Genomic DNA, 10,125 nt, shown 5'->3' with positions numbered 1-10,125 from the left:
AAGGTTATCTTTCTTTCAGAACTACCAGCAGAGAGAAAACAACCTATTGAAAAAAAGTCTAATGATAGCTTGTATAGGGAAAAGTGATTCTGGTGCTAATTTTTTCAGTGAGTTCATCAAATTACATCTAACATACATAGCTTCATCTCCAAACCTGGATTTACAACTCACTCTGTTCTAACCTGAATCCCAGCCTCTCTTGGATGCCTGCTCCTGTGAACTTGGCCAGCAAACCTATACCACCTTGTTTCCTCATCCATTTCTCCTTCTCTGTTACTTTTGATCGAACAGCCACCCTTCGCGACGTTGGTGAGAGCCACCTTTAACTCTTGCTTATTTCATCCACTTTGACTGACTACAGATTTTACTGCCTCTTTCTCTGTGTGATCTCTCTTGCGTGCAGTGCATTAAATATCTCCTGTCCAGCCACTGGCTTGGCTTGCCTGAATGGCTACCACTTTCTTCTTGGCCTGCCAGCTGCCTGCGTGGTTCTCTGCAGTACTCACTACGTGCAACTACTCAACATTGTTGCTTCTCTTGGTCTGTCTCATTAGATGGCCCATCTCAGCTCCTTTCCCATGACTGATCCAGTTCAAACTTCTAGTCCATTAACTCCCCGTTCCTTACTGTACCTCCTTGCCTACTTCTACAGTCTTCCTCCTCCAACCTCTGTTTGCACAGTAATGTTACCTCAGCTGCCCGAGGTCCTGTCCCCTCCACACCCCCATCCGTTGCTTTACTTGCAGGACATCTCAAGAAGAGTGTTTTTAATACCTCCACAAACGCTGTTTTTCAGTTCCTCCTCCAAACTCAATAATGTTGATGTCCGCTAGAAGTGGGTGAACTGAGCTGACATGAAAAGGTTTTTAACATTTTATTCATCCCACCACAAAATTTTGTGAGAAGTTTTACTTCTGCTAGAAAGACCTAGAAATCTGGAGCACAGCCAGTAATGTTAGGTTGAAAAAAAAAAATTCATGTTTTCAGTCTGAAACCAGAAGTTTGGCACCTAATATGAAAACCAGTAATTTTTCATTGGAAAACCTGGTGGATTTTTTTTGTTAAAATAGTGCTTATAATTTTTTTTAACCTACTTCAAATGCTGCACAAAATACTGACACAATCATTGTCACTATTGCTTCACTTATGTATGAGCTCTCACCTTCCCCCCCACTATTTGTTTCTCTTTCTTTCTGAGTTGTGAATTAATCAGGATACAGACAGGTTGCTCATAGTACCTGGAATATCTTGAGACATATTGAAATATAAATAGTCCTTGTATACGGTTAATACTAGGAAAAATACATAAGGGCATGTTGGAAGTTGAGGCTCATCACTGAAGGACAGAAATGGAAATAAAAGTTCCCTGCATGGCTGAGAATTTGGGTGCTCATGTTAATTCATCTTTTTGGATAATTTTAATTTGGGAGTTTTATGTGGTGTTGAAGTGAACAGCACCTGGAATTGCTCTGTTTTCTGTGCATAGGAGAGGAGATAGGGAAAGACAGCATGAAGCCACATCCAGAAGGCAGTGAAGAGCCTATGCATGTCCAAGCTCTCTTGCAGCTATGGAGTCCCCCATGTCTTAGACTGAGAGCCCAGAGGTCTTTTGAACATGAGGCTGTTTTTCGGAAGGCCTCTTGGCGTGCATGGGCTGTATATTGGGAGCTCTGCCAACGACAGGTCAGTAAGGGGCCAGTTCAGGAGCAAAGCATCTTCCCTGCTGGCAGAACCTCCCAGGAATGCAACTGGGAATGGTGCTGTCCTGCCAAGAGCAACTGGAGCCACTGGGAGTCCAATATGGGCTCTCAGCATTTGCTGAGAAGTCCAAAGCCCCCTCAGGATTTGCTGGGAATTGGTTGGATTAAGCCCGCAAGTACTTTATAACCACTGACGTTACACATGCTGGAGGGCTGCAGCAGGCTCCTGTGGCAGCTCTAGGGCAAAGCCTATGAGATTCACCTGAGCTTGGCTGAGGAGCAGCCGAGACCATAAGTTACCAGTACTTAGAACCCTGTGTCGTGGTTTAACCCCAGCCAGCAACTAAGCACCACGCAGCCGCTCACTCACTCCCCCCCATCCAGTGGGATGGGGGAGAAAATCAGGAAAAGAAGTAAAACTCCTGGGTTGAGATAAGAACGATTTAATAGAACAGAAAAGAAGAGACTAATAATGATAATGATAACACTAATAAAATGACAACAGTAGTAATAAAAGGATTGAAATGTACAAATGATGCGCAGGGCAATTGCTCACCACCCGCCGACCGACACCCAGCCAGTCCCCGAGCGGCGAATCCCTCCCCCCCCCCACTTCCCAGTTCCTAAACTAGATGGGACGTCCCATGGTATGGAATACACTGTTGGCCAGTTTGGGTCAGGTGCCCTGGCTGGGCATGAGAAGCTGAAAAATCCTTGACTGTAGTCTAAACACTACTGAGCAACAACTGAAAACATCAGTGTTATCAACATTCTCCACATACTGAACTCAAAACATAGCACTGTACCAGCTACTAGGAAGACAGTTAACTACATCCCAGCTGAAACCAGGACACCCTGACACCTTGAATGTCACGCTTGATGTCTGTGTTCTGCCCGTCCAGAATTCAGAGGAAAAGCCACACAAGCCTGCATGGATGAGTGGATGCACAATCCTCATGAGATGTACTCCCCTCGTCAATCTGTTTCTGTCTCCGTCTGTGTGTCTCAAAAACGGAACAGGCAGGTAAATGGTGGACTTATTCTTCTTTAGAAGTTTTATCTATATGTCACCTTTTATTTCAAATAAATGTAAAGGATCCAGGGAAAGAAAAAATATGCAGCTTTTAAATTTCTGATGTACACTGAAGCCAAGTGTACATGTAGGTGGTATATTTATTAATTAGCTTAAATACACCCCCCCCTCCCCCCAAAACCCCAATAAGCCAACAAAACTCTGGCTGGGAAAAAGCCAACACTCATGCTTTTCATGAGACATGATGCAAATCCTTCAGAAATCAGTGTCTGTCGCATGAATAGACAGGATTTTCAAAAGAGAAGATAAGTTAGGGTCTGCAATTTGTCTTTTGTTTTACTTTATGAGGTTATTCAGTACAAATGGAGACAAGAGAACAGAATCTTGGTTAGCTGAAGTCAGTGAATTCAAACTGAATTACACAAACCGAAAGTCCAGCACCTGTTTTTCTAATCCATAGAAGAAGAGGTATCTGTCAAAGCTGGTTGGTCTGCCATCTGGTATGTATTTCCTGTATCTGTCTCTAATCTTGGGCTGATTTTTGCTGGCACATTTCCAGAATCAAATGAAGGAAACTTAGGACCAATATTTTCACTTTTACCTGCTTTTTCTGCAAGTCAGGAACTTTTAAACTGTACCTTTTAAAAAAGCCTTTAAAGTTTTCTTTTCTAGCTTTATTTTTGATGAGCAAAAATTGCAGCAAAAAAGTTTTAGGTTTTTTTTTTTTGTGGAAAGTTGCTGGTATTTTTAGATCAGGGGCAAGACTTTGTCTGTTCCTCCTGACCTCCCCGTGACCTGATCTGGCTTTGAATCTGCTGCTTTTCCCTATTGCTTTCAATGGGAGGAAAAGGTGTTCAGGACGTGTCTGGTGATCATGTCTATGGAGACAATTCCAATATCTCCATTCACTATTCCTTCTCCAACGTCCCACCTGATAGGTCTTCACTTGAAGCTGGAGTCTGCTTTACTGCTAGCAAGACTATGAATAATAGTGAGCGAGAATACTGGGAATGATCTTAAACATCCCCTCCTTCCCAACTTCAGGACAGTTTTCAATTTTTTTGTAAAAATTCTGTTCCTTTCTTCTTTTTTTTCCCCTTCCTCTTGCAAAAGTCTCTTTTTTGTTTGTTTGTTTTGAGTTTTTTGGTTTGGTTTGGTTTTCTGTTAAGTGAATTAATTTTCTGAAGCAGTTGTTTCCCATGTCATGACGGCGATATGGCAATAGCACTTAATGCCTGCTGCTTCTCTGTGTTTCAGGAGGTGTTTGCAAAGGCCTGGAGGCTGAGGTTGGAAGGAGGGACTCGTGTCACACCTGGAGACTCATGGCTCGAGAATGCCCCACACTTGGGTGCCTCCCTGTCTTGATGTGCAAAGCTTAGCCCTCTGACTGCAGGCTCTAGGGCAGAGTCTTTGTATGGTTGATAAAGCCCGTGTCCTGATAGGGACCTCCTGTGCTGCTGCATTAGAAGTACGCGATTAAGAGGAGTAACTTTGGGGAGGGAAAAGGTGAAAGGAGCAGAAAAGTTAGGATGATGGTCTGATTCAGCTGCGTTGGTGCAGACACCAGCACTTCCCGCAAGCTGAGGTAAAGCTCTGCTGCCACGTGTCATCTCTAAAGAGGGGACAGTGGCTCTTGGTTACGCAAAATGTCCCGAGGTGTCAGTGCAAGTCTTGCTTGTCTATGGACAAAAGGACCGCTGCCCTCTTTCACTTCTTCCAATCACCGTTTCCTAATTTAGACAGAAAAGGCAAAGCCTTTTACGTGCCAGCTTGTGTACATGTGACCAGTGTAATTTACTGATCAGGGAAAGAGCCGGGCCACATAGTAGCAGGAAAAACAGCCAAGCAGTGGCTGCTCCAAGCTGAAATGGAAAGTGCAGCAAGTGCTCTGGGGGTTCCCAGGAGATGTTAGCATGAATACGAGTCCTGCTGCTGCACCAAATGTAGGCTATTGACCTAGGAAGCAAAACAAGGACCCCGAGCCATGGATTATTCACCCTGAAAAAGGGAGAGCACCTATGTAATATATCTCTTTTGGTCTTGAATGCTTCAATATCGCATTTCCTCAATGTCCATTTGCTGGTTTCCATAGCTCATACTGCAGAAGGCCTGAATACAACCCACCAGAAGTATACATTTGCTACTTGTAAGGTAAATTAACAAACTTGCAGTAATCACTGTTTCATATTTGTTAAGAGATGCATTTTCTGGACATCAACAGATGCTGTTTTGGTTTGGTTTTTTTTGTTTTTCTTTAAAACACTGCACGATGGAGTTTATTTAAATCAAGGTTTCCTCTGTGTTTTCTGTTCTCAGGGTCCAGTTGTATTGCTGTGGCCACCTTTAACAGCATCACACCAAGGGGTCCGTAATCACTGACACTTGCCTTGCCTTTTCCAGATGTTCCTGGGTATTGGAGCAGTCAGCGCTGGGAATTCACTGTCCAGCTGAAATTTGTGTTTGTGTGCTGAAGGCAATGGATGTGATTTCCAAATTTCCTTTGCACAGTGGTGCTTACCTGTGTGATAGCTGCCTGGCTCATCAAGAGAAGATTTACTTTACACCTCCTCCCCCCATCCCTTGCCCTTACTTGTACAGAGCAATTGAGTAAAAAAAGGTCTTATGCAGTTGACAAAAACTGGGGTTTGTTTGCACAAATACTTGAGAAGTGTCCCTTCAGGGTGTTTATCCTGGGCTTGTTAATTAGGGGGGTAATGATGATTTCAGAGCCAGCCTCCAATCTCCTCACAAAGGTGTTGTAATTCCACTATGGAAAAGAAGATCCATTTTGCCCCAGTGCATGCTCATTATTTCACTCACCAAGATACTCCTTTTGTTTCGGGGCTGATGTTAAGAAACAATACCCTTTAAGCTAATCGCTCTTGGAAAGGAGAGGCTTGCTTTACAGTCAATGACTTTGATGCCTTGGGTAGTTCAAGTAAGGATCTGCCTCTGTCTTGCCTTGATTGACAAGACCCTTTCTATAAATTTGAGCAATTAAGCAACCCAGTAGCAGCTGCTAGGGAGATCTACTGAGCACAAAGCTGACAAAGATTGCTGTGCAGGTCTCCTGCTGCTCACTCTAACGTCTTGAAACACCATCTGCAATTTAAAACCGAAAAAGGAGATCTGACTCCAACAAGTTAGGTGAGTGTGCTTCTGTGTTTGCTCCATGTCATGGTTCCGGCTCGTGAATAAAGCAGCAGGTTTTGCTAAACTGGCAAAGAATAAATGTTCGATTTGTTCTAAAGTTTGTCTCTTTTGCTCTCAAATATCTGCTTTAAAAAATAAGGAATTTTAGCATTTTTTTACCCTGTTGAAGCTTATATATAAGCATACACTCATTTAATCACATGTAAGACTATAGTGTATGCATGGTGACATATATGAAGTAAACTTCATGTGCTGATCTAAAACTCTGATGTAGCAAATTGAAAACATTTGGTTTAACAGGAGCCTAGAAGCTCAAGCACCAGTCAGGCAAAAGGCAAGCCAAGCTCATTTCACTTAAGTCTATCCAGCTGAGGACACAGGCCAAGGCACCCAAATCTGTATGCCCCATGTAGGAGCCAACTTTCTCAAAATTAAGTGTAAAGTCTGGGGTTTCTAGGTGGACATTTTTAAATGCAATGCAAGTATATGAAGTATAAAATGGATCTTGTGGTTTAGAGCTACTTTCCAACTCTCTTTTTTTTGACAGAGAAAGTTTTTCCATAGAGGCTCTTCACTGAGACAGAAAGGCAGCAAGGATCAGAGGGACTTGGCTGATGCTGGGCTGCTCAGAAGGTGTGAGGAGTTCAAGCCTCCTCTGCTCACCTTGGCCACGTCCCCCCTTGCCTAACCAGCTCTGTTCACTGGCTTAGCAGCCGTGGTTGGGTCTGAGCTGGCTGGTAGGGCAGTGTGAGCCAGAGGAACAACCAGCCTCTCTGGCTGCAGCCGGTCCAGTGCTCGGGGTATTGGTAACGGCAATCCCAATAACAGTTTTGGGAGGTGCTGGGATAATAGCACAAATTCAGGGATGCTTGGCTCCTAACAGGCTAAAAGGGAAGTGGGATAAATCCAGAATTAAGTGCCCGGGTCAAAATGCTGGGGTTATATGCAGACCTAACCTTGCTGAATATGTGGAGCTGCAGCTGTGCTGCCTTCCCCCCCCATGCAGCAAAGCAGGGAACCTGCCACCTCCCATAGATGTGCCCGACAGAGAGACAGAGTCCTTCCAGACTGACCCTGCCGGGGCCAGGACTGTCAGGGACTTCAGCCAACAACGTGTGTGTGCACTGAGAGAACAACCCAAGGCCTATGTGGCATTGGCCTGGTGCAAGCTTAGGGCAACCCACATGGGATGGTAGGAAGGCACATGCTGCAAAATAAACTTGCAATAAGGAGATTTCAGTGGGTCTGAGGCACTGGCTGGTGGCTTTATCTATTCCAGGCAAACCGCACTGCTCTGCAGGAAAATCTGCACGCTGCTGCTTTCTTTTTACTGAGACTTTCCAATTCTGGGAGCGGGTGACCCCTCATTTGTGCATCTCCCCGTCTTCTCTTGGGCTGAGTGAGGATGAGGAACAGTGTGTCTGAGGGGAGGAAGGGCTGTCCCAGCTCGACCCGAGCCTGTGCGCTTGCACTTCTTGCCTCCTGGACCGTGCTGGCTCTCCTAGCCCTCCGCTTCTCTCCCTTCTGCCTCAGCATGAAGCTCCACGGCGCGATCCTGGGCTCTCTGCTTCTCCTGCTGCTGGCCAGCTGTGTCTGCACGCTCAAGACCTCCGCCATCGACCTGCGGACCTTCGTCGGCTGTGCCGTGCGTGAGTTCACCTTCCTGGCCAAGAAACCCGGTTGCAGGGGGCTGCGGGTGACGACGGACGTGTGCTGGGGACGCTGCGAGACCTGGGAGGTGAGGCTGCGCCTGGGGCTGGCACCCACATCCCGGGGTGCTGCTTCCCCCCCCGCCTCAAGAAAAGCCCTCGAAGGAAACCCACCAACCATTAAATAGCTTGCAGCTAGCTACTAAACAGGCAAGGGCTGGGACCAGCCCCACGACCCCCTCGCTACCGCTGCCAGCAGCGTTTGCTGTTGGTTGTTCCCTCCCTCCACCCGCTGCCTCAAAGGGGGATGCACATCATGTGCTGATATTAATGAAGCACTTATGTAATACTCATTATGCAATTTGAAAGCCTCTTACAGCCTGAACACTTAAGGAGAGGAGGCCTTTATTACTTTACTGGAGAAAATTCCTTTGAGATTAAGATGGAGCTCCCAATTGATGGGTAATATATTTTGTTCCAAAAAGCAAATCCCAAAGATGATTTCTGTTTCTAATTTGGTCCTGTTTTAAGTCACAGCCCTGTATAAATATGAAGTAGTTATGTTTTGGGGATGTACAGGGGGAGAAAGAAAGAGCATAAGTACATCTACACACACTTCAGAGAACAAGTTTCTGGCTCTCTGCCTTTCTGCCACTGGAAGTCTCAAGGGGCCAATCCCAGTTTAATTTATTCAGGGAAGCCTCGAGTGACTCCAGGGGGATTTTGTCCAAATGAAAACAAGGGCTCTGTGTAAGTGACCAGAGGAGGAGCCAGGGGCTGTGTGCCAGCTCTGACTGCCCTCTTTCGCTGCTGGGTGGGATGAGGGGAATGGCCGCTGGTGGCCAGATTTACCCGTTGGGATAATGTTCCTTCGAGGGACCACTTGTCACCCAGTTCCCTCCACCCCCGAGCTCCTCTGACAGCACACACATTGCAGAATCTCTCACTGTACTGCAATACCACTGGGATGTAGTTAAGCTGAATGCATCTGTTTGTAGGCTCAACAGCTTCTAGAAAGCACCGTGATATACTTGGATGGGGGGGGGGTTAGTAAGAGGGAGGGAGTCTGGATATCTTCTTGCTGAAACGTTGCATCTGTTCTTTTCCATGCCATCATTCTCGGTTCCCAGAGCAGGCTTTACACAGCACAGAGGGAAAGAAAGAAAGAAAGAATTAAAATGTCTCCTGGCTGTGTTACCTTACGCTGTTTCCTATCTGTGGAAGGGAGAGGATGACAGTGGGCTCCCATTCCTGATTGCACTGCCCCTTCTTGGAGTCTTTGGAAAATGGGTGTCCCTGTTGAGGAAAAGCTCCATTTTCAGAGAAAGCAATGCCACTGCGATACCACGTGGGAGTGTGGGTTTCAGGGCCTTCAGGCTCCCATTGTCTCCTGATGGCTGAGGTCTCTGGCCAAGCTGTTTTTCCCATGAGGAACTGCAGAATTCTATACTGGCCGCTGTGTCGAGTGCATCTCCCATGGTGTGTATCCTTTGGGCTTTGTAGAACATGCAGCCTAACTGGGAAGACTGGTCTGGCTGAGAAAAAAACCCAGCCGTTTGGCACCTGGATGCACCTCTGCTCCTAGGCAGCTCGTGCACATGGAAGGGTTTCCAGCAGAATCCATTTTCTTTGATGGAAAATCAATCCTTTTGGAAGAAAGCAGCTGCTTTTGGCAAACATGTGTTTGGTCGAAACACTAGTGTTCTGCTGAAAACCAGCTTTTTGGATGGGCTTTTGTCTTCCGTCAAGCAGCTTTAATTGGAGCTTTATGCTTTAAACAAACAGAAACACGCACATACACCCACCCCCTTCCATGGCAGGGCTCCAAGAGGCAGGTGTTGAAGGATGTAACCTAAAAATTATTTCCATGGCCCCTTCCACCTGATCCAGTGGCTCCCCTATTTACACTAAATGCCCTTGTGGAAACTGGGACTCCAGATGTTTGTCTTGCTTCTTGCCTGAGGCCAGCATTTCTCTCCCCCTCCAGAAACCGGTGCTGGAACCGCCTTACATCGAGTCTTACCACCGTGTTTGCACCTACAATGAGACCAAGATGATGACGGTGAAGCTGCCCAAGTGTGCCCCTGACGTGGATCCCTTCTACACCTACCCGATGGCCATCCGCTGCGACTGCGACATCTGCTCCACTGCCACGACCGAATGCGAGACTGCCTGAGCTCTCCTTTCCCAGGTCAGCTGAGGAGGGGCCAAATTCTTCCCTGGCTTCACACCCCTGGTACCTCCAGCATTACAGAGGGTGTAAGTCAGTCCAGAATTTGATCTCATCCTGTATTGCTCCTAATCATTGACTTTTCCGGGCAGATGAGGCTTAATCCCCTCTCCTCATACTGTTCAAAGCATTAGTGCTGTAGAAAAGTAGTACACAGCCTTACAATAGTAAATCCTGTGGTAGAAAAAAATGATGCAGTTTCCCTTCCTTACAGGCTTTGCACACTGTGTGACCTTTCTTCATGCACAAAGTGCACATGGGCTCAACAAGTCACTGAGGGGTGGAAACAGGCCACAGAGGCATTACTGCCTCTGTAACAGTCTCTTTGTTCATGTCGGGTTTTAGTTCCTTCCCAGTAAT

At 46.3% G+C, this 10,125-nt stretch overlaps 1 protein-coding gene across 1 annotated transcript; it reads left to right on the top strand.

Moving 5' to 3' along the window:
- The first annotated feature begins 6,347 nt into the window (after positions 1-6,347).
- Positions 6,348-9,846, top strand: GPHB5 (glycoprotein hormone subunit beta 5). The gene is made up of 2 exons (XM_009929038.2): positions 6,348-7,624; positions 9,523-9,846. Exons 1-2 carry the CDS (start codon positions 7,292-7,294, stop codon positions 9,709-9,711), a joined length of 522 nt encoding a protein of 173 aa, XP_009927340.2. The 5' UTR covers positions 6,348-7,291; the 3' UTR covers positions 9,712-9,846.
- The last annotated feature ends 279 nt before the right edge of the window (positions 9,847-10,125 follow it).

Source organism: Haliaeetus albicilla, chromosome 5 (genome assembly GCF_947461875.1).
Source record: "Haliaeetus albicilla chromosome 5, bHalAlb1.1, whole genome shotgun sequence".
NCBI lineage: Eukaryota > Metazoa > Chordata > Aves > Accipitriformes > Accipitridae > Haliaeetus > Haliaeetus albicilla.
Note: the sequence above shows the minus strand (reverse complement) of the source record. Positions and strands in the feature narration are given on the sequence as shown.